The sequence below is a fragment of the Nicotiana sylvestris genome, chromosome 6, assembly GCF_000393655.2.
Source record: "Nicotiana sylvestris chromosome 6, ASM39365v2, whole genome shotgun sequence".
NCBI lineage: Eukaryota > Viridiplantae > Streptophyta > Magnoliopsida > Solanales > Solanaceae > Nicotiana > Nicotiana sylvestris.
Window position 1 is genome coordinate 123,902,745 of NC_091062.1, and position 19,214 is coordinate 123,921,958.

General features: G+C 34.7%; 2 protein-coding genes across 2 annotated transcripts; both read left to right on the forward strand.

Moving 5' to 3' along the window:
* Positions 1-4,931: 4,931 nt before the first annotated feature.
* On the forward strand, positions 4,932-6,109 carry LOC104232056 (uncharacterized protein At4g22758-like). Its single transcript, XM_009785151.2, has 2 exons — positions 4,932-5,555; positions 5,681-6,109. The coding sequence occupies exons 1-2, from the start codon at positions 5,156-5,158 to the stop codon at positions 5,917-5,919; spliced, it is 639 nt and encodes a 212-aa protein (XP_009783453.1). The 5' UTR covers positions 4,932-5,155; the 3' UTR covers positions 5,920-6,109.
* A 1,015-nt stretch (positions 6,110-7,124) lies between these two features.
* Positions 7,125-10,321, forward strand: LOC138871225 (uncharacterized). Its single transcript, XM_070149094.1, has 7 exons — positions 7,125-7,470; positions 7,966-8,125; positions 8,317-8,613; positions 8,785-8,867; positions 9,065-9,196; positions 9,487-9,674; positions 9,878-10,321. The coding sequence occupies exons 1-7, from the start codon at positions 7,125-7,127 to the stop codon at positions 10,319-10,321; spliced, it is 1,650 nt and encodes a 549-aa protein (XP_070005195.1).
* The last annotated feature ends 8,893 nt before the right edge of the window (positions 10,322-19,214 follow it).

Sequence of the window (19,214 nt, forward strand, 5' to 3'; positions counted from 1 at the left end):
CTATTTTAAATCTTGAAAAAATATTTAAAAAGATATAGTTTTGTTTAAATACTAGTCTTATTTTTGGTAGTTATTTTACTTACATAGGACTAGTTAAGCAACGTGTTCCTATTTCTCGGGTCCGGGCAAAAGAATAATATTCGGGTTCAAACTACCCGGTTTTAGGCCTAATTTTTGGACCTAGCCCATAATAAACCGTATCCAGGACACATGGGGAACCCCACCACGCGTGGGGGACATATGCCTCGAACCCCACCACGCATGGGCTCATTTTTCTGGGCAAAACCCAGTACAAAACACGGAAAGCCAACATAAAGAAGGGGGGATTTTTGAAAAAAAAAAAAAAGAAAACAGGGATTGAAAATTTTGGAGGAGGATTACTGTTCACCTTCCTCCTCCTTTGAAAAAACCTAACGACCCCTACTGAAAAACCCACGAAACCAAACCAAGCTCGACCCCAAAACCTGCAGGCACACCACCGCGACCGGCCTTCGACCACCGTGAAGCCACCCTTTAACCCAACTCCTCCAACGCCACCTCCATCAGCTTCGCAAACCCTACAGAAAAAAACCACCGGAAAACCCTCACTGTCCAAACCAACCAGTCCTACACCCTAAAACCAGCGTCCTCGTCGACCACCTGCCCCGACGCCATAACCACCAACCTTCGACGTAAAACCAGTCGCACCCCATCAACCAGTCGCACCCCGCCTACTACTAATTCCCTCCACCTCCATCACTGTCCAAACACCACCACCACACGGACCCTCCTCCTCCCAGCTCCACCATCGTCACTACCCAGCCCGACGGGTAGCAGCAGCGTCGCCACCTTCACTACCTCCTCGCCACCGTCCTCACCTTCCCAGAAACCCCAAAACCAGTCGAAACCATCGTCTTCAACCTCCAGAACCAGTCCGCCATTTTAGTCCAACGTCGTCAACCTCCAAGCAGTCGTAGCTGCGTTTCCGAGCAACGGTGGGTTGCTTCGATCCTGTTTGGCCGAGTTTTCTGTTTTCCGTAGAGGTCGACTTTGGTTCGTCGAGGTTCGGTACGTCGAGGTGCTGTCCGAGGTTCCGTCGTTGTTCTTCGGTCAGAGAGGTCCGCTTGAGTTCCGTCGGAATCGTGTTTGTCGTTCTGAGTTTGTCGAGGTGCAAAGGTTAGTAAACCTCGATGTATTAGATAAATAAACTTTACGTTGAATGTTTAAAGTTGCAATATATCAATTGATATGATAATTTTCTGCTTATGTTTCACCGTATGCATTTTAGTTCATTTTTGTGTTATGTTATTAGTGTTTACTTGATGTCATTTGATTTAGTTGTATTAGTAGTCCCAAGATTAGTATTGTTATTATTTACGTTCAATGTGTTATGTTATTATTGTCTTAGTTTATTTGGACAAAATTAGTATTAGTACCTGTTGTTGCTACGCCCGAAACACTCATTCGCTTAACTTCTTTTATCAAATCTTGACAAGTTATGAGATTGTAGTTGTGAAAAAGCCGTAAGGTTTAGCATTGTTAAAGGCGTAAAAATGGCATCTTTTTAAAAATATAAAAAAAATAATAAATAATAATAAAATAAAAAAACGGGACAAGCTTCGCCAAAAATAAAAAATGTATAGATTGTGGAGCCCTCGCAAAATATATGTATTAAATACTTAGATTCCGGGACGGGCCGCTTAGTAAATTTCACGGCCCCACCCAAAATAATAATGCGCTAGTTGCTTTAGGCGCGCCTTTAATAATGTTAACTCCCTAAACTCGGGTGCACATTTATGTGACCCAAATCCAAATCTCGACGAAATCGAAATGTGTCTTTAATCACGGGTACATTGACTGTGACGTGGTATGAGATGCATTTCCATGACGTTGCAAATTCTTTTTTTTAATAATGAATGAGACGAGCCTCGCCAAATAAAAATGCAAATTGCGGGGCCCTCAATAATTAGTCATAATAAATACTTAGAATTTGGGATGTACCGTTTAGTGAATCTCACTGTCTTCCCTAAAGATAATAACGCGTTAGCCTCTTTAGACGCGATTTAATTAAATTACTTTCTTAAACTCGGGTGTGCATTTCATGCGACCCAAATCCAAATCCTAAAACATCAAATAAAATATGTTTCGGATTGTGGGTGCATTTCATGTGACACAGTCCAAAGATATGTTTTAAGCGATGTTCACATTCCTAAAAAATAATGATAATAAAGCGGTAAAAGATAAAATTTGCACATGGTTCATAATTGTATTAAAAATCAGATAAATAAGCCGAATATAACAGTTGAGCGACCGTGCTAGAACCACGGAACTCGGGAATGCCTAACACCTTCTCCCGGGTTAACAGAATTCCTTATCCGGATTTCTGGTACGCAGACTGTAAGATAGAGTCATTCTTTTCCTCGATTCGGGATTAAAATTGGTGACTTGGGACACCCTAAATCTCCCAAGTGGCGACACTGAAATAATTAAACAAATCCCGTTTCGATTGTCCTTTAATTGGAAAAAACTCCCTTGCGCCCCCTCGGGTGCGGAAAAAGGAGGTGTGACACACCTTAACACCAGTGTTGTTGTAAATCAGGATCGGTGGCAAACCATCATTTGGGAGAAAGTTAATCTCTATTGTGTTTAACTCACTATCGATCCTAATTTGTTCCAAAATAGCTGCAACTAAATTGTTGTAGCTGAATGTCGACTCGATTATTACACAATCGCTGACGAAATTGATAAACTTGTTTTCTTTCCATTCACCACTATGAAGAACGTAAACTGGAAAAAGCTCCATCGAACAAAAAGTTAAAATCAAAATTGCAGCAAAAATGAAAATTGCGTTGATTTGCAGCAAAAAAATTCACTTTTTGTGTTTGATTTGCTGTTAATTCGAGATGAAGAAGAATTTCTAGGGTTTTTGGAGTTGCATTGGCCGCAAGATCGCGTTTTTGTAGATTTGGGGAAGAAGAATGGAAAGAATGAGAGAAAATCCCGCTTCTGAGTCCCAAAAAACGGAAATAACGCCCCTTTTTCCGGATATGGCCTGTTATTTTTGGGCTACTCAATTGTAAATTGAAATATGGGCTATAAATTTGAAAATGAGGCAGCCCAATTGTTTTAATATGAAGTTTTTCCTATTAAATTATGGAATTTTTACCTCCTATAGCAAAAGTTGATACATTATTTATTTTAAATAAATACCCTTTTAAAAAATTATATTCCACAGATACCTTTTGATTTTTATAGCCAAATATCTATTTATGGTCACCTCCTACCCTTAAGCCATAAAATACGCTTTGTATTATTTTTCTTTCATTCTTTCAGATTTTTTCCACCCTCTCTCTCTCAACGTCTGTCTTTTTCCATGAATACAACCATGATTCTCCACTGATTCATCTCCATTGTCGAACAAAATTTTCATTGTCAGTGGTCGGAGGCTCTGAATTAATGTCGAAATCAAGCCCTAGAGACAAAGATAAGGTTCAAAATCTGCTATTGAAAGGTAAATTGGGGATGACAATGAAAATTTAGCAGATTGTGCAATGGGCTTTGGTAAAGGGACCACCGGCGGCAAAGCCGGCCAATTCTATGTCGTCACCGACGACAGCAGCAACCCTAAGCCGGGAACCCTTTGTCACACTGTCATTCAAAAGGAGCCATTGTGGATCATTTTTTCAAAAAGCATGACCATTAGATTACATCAAGGAGTAATCTTTGATGTAATTACTCGAAGATCACACAAATACAGAAAAGGGTTGCTGGAGTAATTACATCAAATACAGGAGTAATTTTTTGCAAAAAGCATGACCATTACTCACTGTCAGATATTTTTGAAAGGATTTTTTAGGGTAAATTGGGGCTGACAATGTAGGTTCGAAATCTGCTATCGATGAGACGACATTAGGGTTATTCTTGAATAAAGACGACGGAGTTTGGGACTGAGCAAGTTGAAGAGTCTGTTACCTTTTTTTCATTGTATTTCAATGTATCTCATTGTATTCTATGCATTTCATTGTATTCATTGTCTTTTTTTCATTGTATTTTAATATATCTCACTTGTATTCCATGTATTTTATTATATTCATTGTCTCGCTATATTCCATGAATGTCTTTATTTGTTTTTTAAATTAATATAATTTATGTATTCAGATGTATTTATGTATTCAGATTTATAATTGAGTTTGTTGAGTTGTATTAGGAGTCTATTATGTTAATTGATTCACTTTCCGTTTTAAAAATAGTGTAATCCCTTATTTCACGCCGTGAATACAGTCGAATACAATAATCTGTCCAGCTGTAATCCCACATTTTACTCCATGAATACAGTCGAATACACACGAATACAACAACTGATTAGTTGGACTTCCCTGATTCACGCCTATTTTTGCTACTGTATTCATGAATACAATAGCTTAAATACACCAAATACATCTTATAACCACAAAAAAGGTATCTATAATCCGTAATATAATATATAGTATCTATAGATGGCTAATTACTACTAAAAGATAGTGTTTTATGAAAAATTCTCTTAAATTATCCTTAATTACTCATATTATGTGAAAATTAAGGAGAAAGTTCGCTTTCTTTGCTTATTAATGCTGCAAATCGGGTCACCAAATGTGTGAAAGGCCCAGGACGCTATTTCAATACTAACAGCCGCATAATATGTCGAACCACTGAAGTATCTCGCACGTGTCACTCCCTAACCGCAACGAACAAACTTTATTCCGCTCCCAACTTCTCCGCGTACATTATAAATTATCGTGGCCTTACCGTTTACAGTTATATCAACAGGTAACCGGTAGTTACCCACGAGCATTTTCGCTGTCAAAAGAAGACTTTGTTGCCTAGGTCGACCGACATTACTCGGTTATAGGTTGACCCAATAATGCCTTATATTCATTTCCCCAAATAAATAGGCCTATTCCTTCTTCCCGCTTATTGATGAGCTGTATTTTTTGCCCTATGTTGCTTTCTTACTTACGATTTTACCACTCTTCTTATGGTCAACGCCACTCGCCGGGAAACTGAGAGCCACCTCTCCATTCCTCCACTCAGCTTCCGCCGTCACATATTTTCCGCCGCCGCCGCTTCATGTAACAACTGATAAATCATCTGTAAACCTATACACATATACATACAAATAGAGAGATACTCTTATACTATGATGCCGTCTCCGAGAAGTCACAGGAGGGTTATCGAGGAGAAGATTCGGAAGGGGAAGTTGCCGGAGAAATCCATGTCCTTGCACGGAGATATCTCAGGGAGCACTTCCGAGATGTCGCGAAGGCCTAGGACTGCTCCGAACTTGTTCTCCGGCAGAGAACCTTCTGCCGGTAACTCAGCGGAGGTGCAGGTTAGGCTGAAATTGACGAAGTTACTGTTGAATGTGACGATTCAGAGGAGTTTAGGTCCCATTCATGTGCTGATATCACCGGAATCAACCGTACATGATCTTATCGCCGCCGTTATACGGCAATACACGAAGGAAGGAAGACGTCCAGCACTTTGCTCCGCGAACTCCTCCGATTACGATCTTCACTTCTCACAGTTCAGCTTAGAAAGTAAGCGCCGTTCGATTATGCTTTCTTGAATATTTACCGTTAAATCGAGCCGTTTAAATTACTACCATTTCATTGGATAGCGAATTGATTAATTATTTTTTGTTATAAATGATTGGTGGGTCCAGGCTTGGACAGAGCGGAGGAGCTAACGGCGTTAGGGTCCAGAAACTTCTTTCTGTGCCCCAGAAAGCAAGGTGCTGAAACTTCGATGGGAGGTGACTTCACGGTATCGTCTTCAAGATGTACAAAACAAGCTGCTACTGATATCAGTATAGCCTTGCCTTGGCCTAAATTCATGGATTTCTTGCTGCGACTATTTTACTATTTCACAGCTTTGGTAATGGGAGCTAGAGTCGGGATTTGAATTTTATGGGTTCTTAATTCTAGGATAGGGACATAAGGTGTTAGTAAGTGAGTTCTGAATTTTATTTTTGTACATATTTTAAGTGAATTTCTTAATACATATAGAATTCGGACAAAAGTTAATGGATTCAGCCGAATCCGTACTTGGACTTCCAGCTCCGTTCCTGTTGGTAATTATTTTTTCAAACTCATATCCCGTTAAATATGTATCCAAATAAGGAAATGAGTCAGTATTCCTTGTTGTGTAAAGGTAAATTGTTTCCAAATAAGGAAATGAGTCATTCTTTTTGGCACGAACAAAAAAAGAAATAAGTTCACATAAATTAAAACGGAGGGAGTATATCTTTTCTGATAGTGTAGAAAAAATATTATTCGTATAAAGGTTAACTCATTATAAGCATGTTCTCTTGCTTGTGTTATTTTAAAGTCGTGTAATACGTTTCTCAGTCCTGCCATGGGCGAAACCTTCGTCGGAAAATAATACTGAGTATATAGGTAAAATATTAGGCTTTATAATTATATGACATATATTAAACATTTTTTGTCGGAGAATATCTTTACTTCTTTTCAGTTTGAACACCCTTAAAAAAATTCCTGATTTCGCCACGAGACCCTCAATAAAAGTCATCATTGCAAGTTTGTTTTACCAAGAGTATGAATGTACACGCAAATGGAGCCTCCAGTCACTTTCCCCATTTATTTGCAAACTTGTTGGCTCACGGCAGGGCGGACCCACGTAGGTTTGAGAAGGTTCAAATATAATGAACCCGCTTTGTTAAAAAAATTTAGGAATTTTTTCCTTCCTATATCATATATGAAACTTTATTATCAAATATGTGCATAGTATCTAAATTACCCGCCTAATCCATATTTTTCCTACAATTTCTGTACCATTCGTTTATTAGGAATTAATAGGGTAGAATCTTCCCCTAATAACGTGCGAAAAATCAGCAAAGAATCTTGGGATTGATTGATTCTACATTAAATTCAAGTTTTGAAACGAAAAGGAGATTTCGCAACAATTGCAGAACATATCTTCGAGATTCAACAAACTGAATTCAAATTGTAGAATATTTTGTTCTTCGTCGTTTTCAGAAATCAAATTGGCAATCGTATATCTGTTCTTCATCTTTTTTTTTTCTCAATCTAGAAATCCAAAAAAAAACGAAAAAATTTAGAATAATACATCAGCAACAACACGCAATCATGTCCAAAATCGCAATCATGCTACAACTGAATGGGAATTGGGATAACTATGGCAGATTTAGAGATTTTGAAGTTGATGCCATTGTGGTAGATGAGAATGCAAGCTACAGTATTCTGATTTCTACAATTGCAGAACAACTACCGATTGATACTTCAGAAAAAATTATAGAAATCAAATACATGGTGAACGACAATTGTCCCCCAATGGAGATTAGGAATGATATGGGGGTTCGTGTGTATATGGAGACCAAAAAGGAGAATAAAAACTTAGGTTCATATTCGTTATGTATAAGTGTACGAGATTTCAATATGGAATTAGCAATCACCAACGATAACACAAGTGCAAGTTTGTATAGTTCGAAATTGCATAGAATTATGGTTTTACGGTATTATCTACAAAATTACTACATTTATCTACAATTAAACTACAAATCAATTTAATGAAAGAATAAAGCAATATTATTTTAAAAATTATCTACAAAGTTACTACATTTATACGACAGAATAAACTACAATATATGATTAGAAATTGTTGATTTCAAAATGTTGTCTTCAAATAAAACTACAATCTATGTTTAGAACAAAATCTAGTCAAATAAAATACAAATCAGTTTAATTATGCACGAAGCAGTATTGTTTTCATAAATTCCTACAAATTGCAACAGTTATAGTACAATTTAACTACAATGTCTGACATCATAAAATGGATGACTACAAAATTTTGACTATATCTACAAATTATCTACAAAGATTCTACAAAATTATAATGATACTGTTTATCTTTATTTTGATGCAAGTTCGTCTGGATCCCTAAAGTTACTTGATATGACATTCTCTCCAGCTATAGAGGAATATCAAAGTGAAATAATAACAGAATCTACGCAAACTGCTATTGAAGAAGGACAGGTGTATCAGGACAAGCAAACCGTAGTTGCTGCAATGATGCACTTTTCTGTGATGCACAAGTTCCAGTTCAGAGTTAAAAGATCTAGTCATAGAAGGTATAGAGATATTTGTGGTGAAAATATCATTAAAAGCAGTGTTTTACTGAAGATATGTGTTTTTTAAACATTGTAGATAAATTGTAGTTACATTGTAGTTAAATTGTAGTTTTATGTTACTTTATGTTAAAACAGTCCTTTTGTTGCATCTACATTTATAATCTGTATTAAATATTGTATGTTTTTTGTAGCTACTGGCTTGTATGCGTTGGTGAAAACTGTAAATGGCACTTCAAGGCAACGTCAATTAATGATTCTGCAATGTTCAAGATAAGGAGTTTCAACCGACAACACACATGCTCCTTAATGGACGAAACATTCATACAGCGCAAACGTACTGTAGTTGTAGTTGGTAGCATGGTCATTCGAAAGTATTGTGATCCTAAGACTGTTTACACACCACAGGACATACAAACTGACATGTTATCCGAACACGGAGTGAATCTAAACTACATGCAAGCATGGAGAGCAAAAGAAAAGGCTTTACAGTTTTTGAGAGGGAATCCGGCTGACTCCTACAGCAAATTACCCAAATAGTTTTATATTCTTGAGGAGACTTATCCTGGTTCGGTTGTTAAATTGAAGAAGACAGCAGATGAATGCTTCTTATACGCATTTGTTGCTCTTTGTACATCAATAAGTGGTTGACATCATTGTAGGCCTGTAGTAGTAGTTGATGAGACATTTTTAAAGTCAGCCTACAGGGGGATTATGCTGACAGCAAGCACCATGGATGCAGCAGGTAAAAAGTGTAAAGCTTTTGTAGTTATTTTGTAGGCAGTCTATAAAATGTAGATACATTGTAGTTATTTTGTAGATGTTACATGAAATGTAGATAAATTGTCTATATTATGAAGATATATTGTAGTTGTTATTTACTTATATTTTTATATACATTTTCAAAGCTGCCAATTAATATTTTATGAATTAATAATGTAGGTACAATATTGTCCTTGGCATATGCTGTGGTTGATTCTGAAAATGACGAATCTTGGAAGTGGTTCTTTGAGCAATTCAAGCAGGCATATGGTGAAAGAACTTCAATGTGTGTTGTTTCAGATAGGAATGAGAGTATACTGAGGGCAACATCAATTGTCTATCCGGGCATGACACACTACTATTGCATGTGGCATATTTGGACAAATATAAGGTCAAAATTCAAGAAGGGTCATCTACAATTACATGAATTGTACTTTGCTACAGCACGGTCATACACTCTGATGAATTTAATGAAAGGATGTCGAAGATTGAAGAGGTAGACCCGCGTGTGAAATCTTACCTATATGATATTGGCTATCATAGATAGTCAAGAGTACATGCAACTATGAATAGAACGTGGACAATGACATCAAATATTGCAGAGTCGTTGAACGCTGTAACAAAAGATGCAAGAGAGCTGCCGATATTTGACCTTTTAGAGTATATGCGGACACTGCTAGAATGTTGGACCAACGAGAAGTTATTGAAGGCAAAAGGTACTTTTACATTTCTTGGGTCCAAATTCAACAAAGAATTAGAGAACAACAGAACATTATCTCAGAAGCTTAGGGTAAGATCTGTTTATTTGGTGCAGAAAAAATAAATTACTTAATATGCAGTGTTTCCAGATTGTAGATAAATTGTAGTAAAATTGTAGATAATTATAGGTTGTAGATAAGGTGTAGAATCTTTGTAGATGATTTGTAGATAGGTTGTATATAATCTATTTTTATGATTGAGATAATATTTTTTCTGTTTGTTCTGCAATTGTAGGTGAGGGCTTCAACAGATCATATACATACTGTGTTAGATGGTGTGAAGGGGTACATTGTGTGTCTAGAAAACAAGAAATGTAGCTGTGGCCAATTCCAACTTGAAGAACTTCCATGTGCGCATGCTTTGGCAGCATTAAGGCACAGGAATGAAACATATGAAAACTATTGCTCTCCATATTACACAAGGGAGAGCCTTTTGCGTACGTATGAAATACCAGTAAATCCTCTTCCTGATGAAAGCAAATGGAATGTGCCGCAACATATTTTGGATGAGGTAGTAAATCCACCGACGGGAGATAAAAGGCAGCCAGGGAGACCTCAAAAGGAAAGATATAAAACATATGATGAAATAAAGTCAAAGAAATACAAGGTCTCATATGGAAATTGTGGAGGTGAAGGGCATAACAAAAGATCTCGCAAGAATGCGCCAAAGAAGAAATGAATATCATGTAGTTAGAATAGTTATTCAAACTAACTGTTAGTGAGTTAAAGTTAGCAGATTTTTTGTGTAATCATTTAAGTTTTTAAAGATCATTTATGAAGTAGACTACAATTTGTTTATGTGTATTTAATATGCTTTTATGTATTGTGTCAGACATCTAAATTTGTCTTTGATATAGTGTAATTAAATTTTAATATTTATTATCTACAATACAACTGATATAAAAAAAGTAACTTTAATGTAAAGTGTTTCCAGATTGTAGGTAAAATATAGGTTAAATGTAGTTAAATTGTAGTCTTGGTAATAATTTGTAGATGATTTGTAGATAAATTGTGGATAATATATTTCTAGGATTGGAGTATTTATTTCTTCTGTTTGTTGTGTAATTTAACTTCAACTGACAGTTATATACAGATATTACCTAGAACTTGAAGGTATTTCGTAAAAATTATGAACATATACAACTACAAAATTATATACCATAACTACATTGAGTGTTTCCAAAATATAGATATTGGCTATATTATTTGTAGGCAAATTGTATTCTAACATCAAAATACTCATATTTAATATAATGAAGATACAGTGCTGTAAACAACCAATTTATATTCAATTGAACAACTAATAATGAAACATAAAATAACAAAACAAAAAGGTATGCTGCAATAAAAAATAAAAATTTTGTTCATAAAGTAGTGTATTCTCCTTCAACTACAAATTGGCATCAACTAAACTAGGAAAACAAGACATTATTTCTTCTTTCTCTGGACTCTAGTCTTCTCATTCAAAGCAGGAGAACCCTTCCTCCTTGCTAGCCTGCCTGTAACCTCACTTTCACTGATTGACCCATCATCTTGCTTCTTTGTAGCATAGTCCCATAGGAGAGCTCCATAGCGTCTACGGTGTTGGTCGATATCCGAAAGGTCTTCTGAAGGGATTGACAAATCTCCAAGGCTAACATACTCCGCAAAAGCAGCCACAAATACACCACAATCGTTGCATAAGACAAAAAAATTTAATTATTTAACAAATGATTATAAAAAAATAATAATTAAACATATAGAAAGAGAGAATAGTTTTTTAACAGTGATCCTTCCTTTTGCTGTGGAATCTCCGCAACCATCCACTGTATGTTGAGAGGGTCTGTAACTGGTTTCTCAATGTATGCCTTTGTGGTCTTGAAGTCAATGTCTTTACGCTTTCCGTAGAAACCAGTGCAAGACAAATACAGAGGGATAATGATTGAAAGCTTATCAATACATGATTCAACAGCATTATGATGGTGTGAAGACACCATGGAATCATACACATAAAGTTGCCTGTCCGCTATGTCGAAAACGACCAACAACCAATGGAAATTCTCTACAATGTTCACAGGCATGATGACATAGTCAACTTCATTCCAGGCAACATTAGCAAGAAGTCTATACCCAAGAATATATTCTGCAACATCATCATCGGGTTTAACAACCGAATATTTTTTTTCTGGCGGAGAACTTATGAACTTCTCATAGATTTGTTCAATCTTTGACTTGAACAAACAATCAGTTGTTATAAACCTAGTGTTGTTGTTGGTGGGGCCATATTTGCCTTTTTTTCTCACGTAATACATAATAACATCAATGTGCTGCAAAATAAAATAAAATCTACTATAAGCTATAGTGTAACTACAATTATCAACAAAGCAGTTGCACTTTAAACTGCAAAGTCAGAATTCAAATAATCTAACAAATAGCTACACTTTAGCTGTTATACACAGAACAAATGGAACACAGCAACTACCATAAGGTCTCAATAATATCTACATTCAAACTACAGTTAATATTATAAGTCTTCGACTTGCTCTATAATTTAACTACAAATTAACTACAATCATGAAGTACAGATATACCAATTCTGTCCAAATTACCAAATATACAATTTTTACATACAATTCATCATAAAATATGATACATAAGGTCCAACCTAAATATAATCACACTATAAATAATAAGAGCAACATTTATAAGAAATGTCTACATTATATCTACAATTTATAATAAAAGGCATGGTCACATATATTTCATATCTACAATATAACTACAATTATACTACAAAACAGAACACAAAATATATCTTGTGAATTTATTCTTTGATACTTACCGAGTCATTGAGGACTTGTCCGGGGTGAGCAAGGGAATAAAACCAGTGCTTCTTATCCACCTTTTCAACTCCAAGGTCTAACCAAGGGTTGATTTGGTTATCCTTTATGAAAAAGGAAGCCTTCCTCCTATAACAACAAATAAATGTCCAATCAAAAAAAATCACAGAATCAATTACATATTTAAACTTTAAAATGCTGAAATGAAAGTGTCAAATTAAGCATTCATACCTCTTAGATACTTTGTGACTACGGTGGTATAACCACTTGTTGAACTTATCTAACACATCAGAATCTACATTTTCACCTATAAGAGTTGTGAAAAGGTGCTTGAGGTAGAAAAATTTAGGTCCAATAGAGCTGCTGCCTCCAGAACTATATAGAGGTATGAAAGGTGATCGTGCATGTTTCCCCGGTTGCCTGGTTCTCCCCGGATGAATAGGGGTTGCTTCATCTGGTATGGGCTCGCCATACTTAACCAATTGTGTTAAGTTGTCTGGCAACTCAAAGTCATCCAATGGCACACCCTTCTTATCAATGCCTGATCCTTCAGAAACAACTTCATCCACATGCTGTGCATTTTCACCTTCATTTAGCTATTTCTCAATGACTTGTTCTGTCTGAGCTGCTACAGTCATTCCGTGAATTGGGGACTGTGCATTGATATCTTCAATATCGGTTACATAAAACATAACTTACTTAACAGGAATGTAAAATTGTATAAACAACAATTATTTATTCTGAATGACAGTATAATATTATACCTGCTTGTTCTACCTCAGCTACTTCTTGAAATTCTGAATATAAGTCAACATGTGCTGGAACATATTCTGGACAAACTGCAGCTTCAATTTATAATGAAAAAAAGGTAAACAATACTAGATAATGCTGCCTTGAAATTTGTAGATATATGTAGGAAGTTGTAGATAAAATGTGAATAATAAAACTATGCTCTATAAAGTTTTATACTAAGTATATATATATTTGTAGGTATTTGTAGATACATGTGTTGCTTGTGCTTGCATGCACTTGCTCACCAATATTGAACTGAAATTGCTTGTTGTTCACTCCTTGTTGTTGGTCATTGTTTTTGGTTGAACTACCAGCAAACTAAAGATTTTATGTTAGTTTGAGTATATTATTTCATATGTCATAATTTGTTTTGGTATATAAATATATGTCAACTCTTACCTTTGCCTCATCCGCATCATATCTCCTGTTTATCAAATTCAAAACACTCTTCACAGAATCATCTATAAACACTCGAAGGTCATGTAGTTCCTCAAATATAGCCTTCCTAAAATCCTCTAACTTTCCATCAACCTAAAAGTTAAAAATATAGTTAGTTGGTAATTTTATTAAAATAAATTACAAATCAGTTTAATTATGTACGAGGCAGTATTATTTTCACAATTGTCTACAAATTGCTACAGTTATACTACAATTTAACTACAATGTGTGCAATCCCAACAGGGATGACTATAGAATTATACTACAATTTAACTATAATGTATACTACATAAATTGTTATGAAATATAGATAAATTGTAACAAATATGTAAATATATTGTAGTTATAATATTACCTGCTCAATTCCCTTTTCTAGCTTCCTGAGCTTCTTAGCCACAGATTCCTTGTCCTCTTGACAATCTGTATGTTTGGGTTCCAATATTGGAGAATCAACATTTGGAACCTCTGATGATTGTGCACCTTGTTCATCTTCATACTCAATCTTGTTTGGCAGAGTAAGCACTCCAATCTCTTCTCCAGATTCAGTCACGCTTGTGAACTGAATGATGGAAAAAAATAGTTAGTTCCACTAAGGTAGAAAATGTAGACTAATTGTAGATATTATGAAGGTAAATGTAGCAACATATAAAACTGAAAAAAATACCTTAATCCACTCAGGCTTGATCATCTTCTCTTCAAAGGCAGTTAACCAAATCTACCCCTTAGTAACTGACCATCTTAATATGCAAGGTATTGAATCAGAACACCTCGTAGCAAACTCCGTGCTGACGGTCGAGCAACACTCATAAAGCCACACTTGCAAGGTTAATGAATATCCCCGTATGAGATAAGAATGTACACGAGAATTTAGACGATGCCTAACAGATTCCATAACCTGATTGAACGATTTAATACCCCATGGGTATGACTCAAACTGACCATACTCTACCAAATAGAACCTAAAGTGGTCTATAAAAGACACATGGTCTTTGTCATAAGGGCAAACAAAAATTCCAAAAGATAAAGAATGCACAACTTGACTGCATCCTCATCGTTTACCCAAGATCTATTTTTACTATGCTTTTCAAATACCACTTCTCTACTCTTTTTTTGTTAGGAAAATAGCTATTCATTAACTTGCTAACATAACTAGAAGTATATCCATAATCTGTAAACTGATTCACACAATTTAAATCAGTAATTAAACCAAACTCTCTCAATGAAAAATTCAATTTTCCCCCTTTCAAATGGACTGAAAAAATGATTCATTAGACTTAGACAGTTCATACTTCATCAAAAGATGATTAACTTGGTTTTGCATGCAAATGGAGAGGAGAGACAGTAAGTAACCAAAACAAGTATTTTTAAAAAGCTTTAAAGCATTTGGAGACAATAACTCTTTTATCTGGCTAGGAATGCTAGGATCACACAAAGTGTGGAATCTAAGCACCCCATAATCCACATTATGTGGAGCAAAATAATGTCCCTTCTGCACAAATTGATAAATTATTTCACATTAGTAAACTGCATAAAATGAAGCATTAATCTACATATTATCTACATATAACTACACAATCACTACACAAATAGCTAAAAACAAATCAGGAAAAGAAAAATACATACAAATCTGCTTCAACAAAATACAGCCTACCCACACATATAACTACAAAACACTACAAGACATCTACAGATATAAACATTATCTACAAAAATGCAGGAAGAAAAAAGTAACTACAGCTCTGTTTCAAAATTTAAAAGCTAACGACAATATAACTACAAAATGACTACAAAATAACTACAATTATAAACTGTAAAAAATTACAACTACAAATAATCTACAAAATTAAGACAACTAATCTACAATTTACCAAAACACTTAAAACAGAGATTTTTACATCCAAAACAAAACTAAAAAACTGGAAACTAAAATAATAAATGTTTACCTTCACTAAATTTTTTTCTGAACCAATTTTGGGAGTTTTTTGGACTGTTTCTTCATTTTTTGTTTTGAGGAAGTAGGGGACAACTTGGGTTTTTTAACTGTTCGAATTTTAGGAACATTTTCAATAAAGTCGTCATCTACACATACCTCTTTCCCCTTTCTTTTGAGTTGTTTGCCGCCAGTTGTAGCACTTCCTCCAGCATCTACATCGTGCATTTGCTTTGTTCTCATCTCGGCACAGATTTGTCTAGGAGATGAACTGTGGGTAGTAGGTTCCATTGCATGTGTAGATTTTACTTGTTTTGTGGTGATTTTGGTGTTAAACACCCAAATCGAAAGAGGGGATATCACCTATTGTAGATTTTTTAGGTATTTTTTTGGGAGATTTGATGTTCTTCATGGTTTAACTTCAACTTTGACAAAAGATGGGAACAAATTTTGTAGAATGATAACTTCAATATTTGGTGAATTTAAATGGAGAATAATGAAGAACGTGGGTAGCTTTTGTTCTGTAAAGAAGAAAACAAGCGCTAACACATGGGGGAGTGAAGGGAAAAGGTAAAACGTTGGGGGGAGGGGGAGAGTTAAGGGTAAAGGTAAAACGTGGGGAGGGGGGTTGAACTGAAAGGAAAGAGAAATGTGGGAATATACGGTCCTATAATTATGCCTAATATAAATGTCCCATTAATTATATTCCTGATTTAAATTATGGTATATAAATGATAATTTAATATACTAAATGTAATTATCTTTAACATTAAATATTGAAGATAATAAGGTTTCATATGTGACATAGGAAGGTAAAAATTCCAAAAATTTAATATTTATACAGATTAACTTCTATATATATTGAATCCGCTTGACCAAAGGTGATCCTGCAGAAAGATGATCAAGCGGGTTCAAACTGTTGTGCAGATCGGGAGTTTGAAACCGATTGCAGCAAGGAATGTTCGAAAAATTATTGGGATGCAGCTAGTTTATTCCTTTTTCCCTCCCTTTTTTCCTTTTTCTTTTGAAATTATGAAAACCTAGCCTTGCTAGCTAATTAGCTTATTCCCCTTAGTATGTTTTATTTTTATCTCTATTTTCTTATTTTTCTACTATTATGTTTTCTATTTTATTTTCTATTTAGGTAAAAATTATACAGGGCGCCCTATTTGGTCGCCCCCATTTAACCTATATCTATTTTTTTTAAAAGCTTTAACTTGTACCCACTTTTTAAACAATTTCAGCCCCATTTCTCTTCCTCCTTCGTTTTCTTCTTCTTCTTTCTTCTAGTGCTGTTGGTGCTGCTATGAAACTTCAGTTCATGGGATGATTGCCATAAATATGTTTATCAGATTATTTAAAAACAAATTATAAATAATTACGTAAGTTAGTAGACAATAATTTGTGAATATTTTCACGTACGTAAATTAGTAGACAATGATAATTCTGTTCTTTTCACATTTATTGTTTCAAAATTTATGATTTAGATACTGTTGGCAATCTGATTATTTATCTAGTATGTTAGAAAGCTTTTTCAAAAACTTCAGCTTATATAGTCTGAAGTTTTTACAAATGAACTAAATAACTTCAGCATCTTCTGCTCAAGTTTTTGAAAAAAGCTTTATGACAAAACTAATGAATCCAAGACAAAAAAAAATCAGCTTTTAGTGCTGAAGTTTTTACAAATGAACTAAATAATTTCAGCATCTTCTGCTGAAGTTTTTGAAAAAGCTTATCCAAGACAAAAAAACTTCAGCTTATTTAGTGCTGAAGTTTTTATAAATGAACTAAATAACTTCAACATCTTCTGCTGAAGTATTTGAAAAATCTTAATGACAAAACTAATGAATCCATGACAAAAACACTTTAGCTTATTTAGTGCAATTGCAAACAAAAACTTCAGCAAATAGAGAATAAAACTTCAGCAAATAGAAAACAAAACTTCAGCTACTATGCTTAAGTTCAGCAACTACAAACAAAAACTTCAGCAAATAGAGAACAAAACTTTAGCTACTATGCTTAAGTTCAGCAATTACAAACAAAAACTTCAGAACACTTGCTACTTCAGGCCCGTCTACTAGAATGCTGAAGTTTTGCGTGATTGCTTTTGCTACTTCATCCCCGTATGCTGAAGTTATGCGAAAAAGTGGGTACGCTTGTAATTTTTTTTGCAAAGCATGCACAAATTAAAATGTGACAAAAAAAACGGGTATAGATACAAATCCCCCTGTATCTTTTTACTCAAGCCCAACAAGAGTTATTGTACCGTCTATTTTACTTCAAAAGATAAAAAAATTGCAACAAAATGAAATCTTACATTAGTTTTGCTAAAATACCAAGGGCAGTCATTAAAATTATTTATAATTTGTTAGTTCCTCTTAAATTAGTTATGCTAAATTATTTATTTACGTTACATTAAAATTATTTGTTTACTCTATATGCTCTCTTCTCTACAGTTTGTATTAGTTTATTTTAAGTTATACTGACTCTTTAATTTTGTTGTCTTTTGTTTGTGAATTAACAACTTTGTTCTTTATCAATAAGAAAAAGATTTTTGATTTGTCAAAATTTTATTACAATCTAATGAATAAATTGGGAAAATAAAATTCTTAATGTATTTCTTGCCCAACTTTTTAAGAAAAAAATAGCAAAATAAATGATGATCTGATCTCAATTTTTTAAAATTGTTTATTTTGTGGTAGCATTATGATCTCCCCTCCTCCCCCCTCTCCCCCTCCCAAAAAAAAAGCAACACAAATCTCACTTGTCGGAACCATCCTTATAGCCGGTTAACGTCTATTTTTACTGAAACCGTTTGCGTAAAATTTTGGGTCCGCCACTGGCTCACCGAACACAACGAAATACTTATCTAGGAATTGTTATGGATAAGTTGAAAACATAAGCCCAAGAGTTGAGAAAAGGATATGATTTTTAATTGTATTCAACTTTCAGATTTCAATTTATTTTACTTTCGACAATGACCTCACCTTTTACTTATGCATATAATTTTCAATGATTATTTGTTCTCATATCTAATTAGATGGATATATTATAGTTCCTTAAAAAAAATTGAGCATTTATTAAAACCAAATCAAAATAAAAAAAAAAAAAAAAAGCCCCCATCTAGGCGTCGATTCAATTCCCCAATTAAGTACTAATAGTGTTTCTTTTCTTATTCCAACTTGATATTGGCATACTATTCTTAGTTCGCTTAGAATACTCAGTCACTGCATATGCAATAAGATTATAGGACAGAAGCATGTTGTTTATTTAGTACTGCAGCTGGAAACGGTCCTAACAAGTTATCCCCAACTTCTCCAAATTAAACCATTATAGCATGTCTTACCAAAGCGCGTTAAATTGGAAGCCCCCTCAAGACTCTTCTTGGGGCAAAAGAGTCTCCAAGGGCCAAAACGAATATAGTATTTATTTGTTCTATAGGAGGAAAAACGTACAAAAATTGTACGTCTGCCCGTAGTCGAACCCGGGTCTACTGCTTGGAAGGCAATTATCCTAACCGTTGGACTACAAACGTTGCTGTTGGCAGGCGGTCTTAAAATCACTCAAATTGTTCAATTGTTGCATTTGATTCT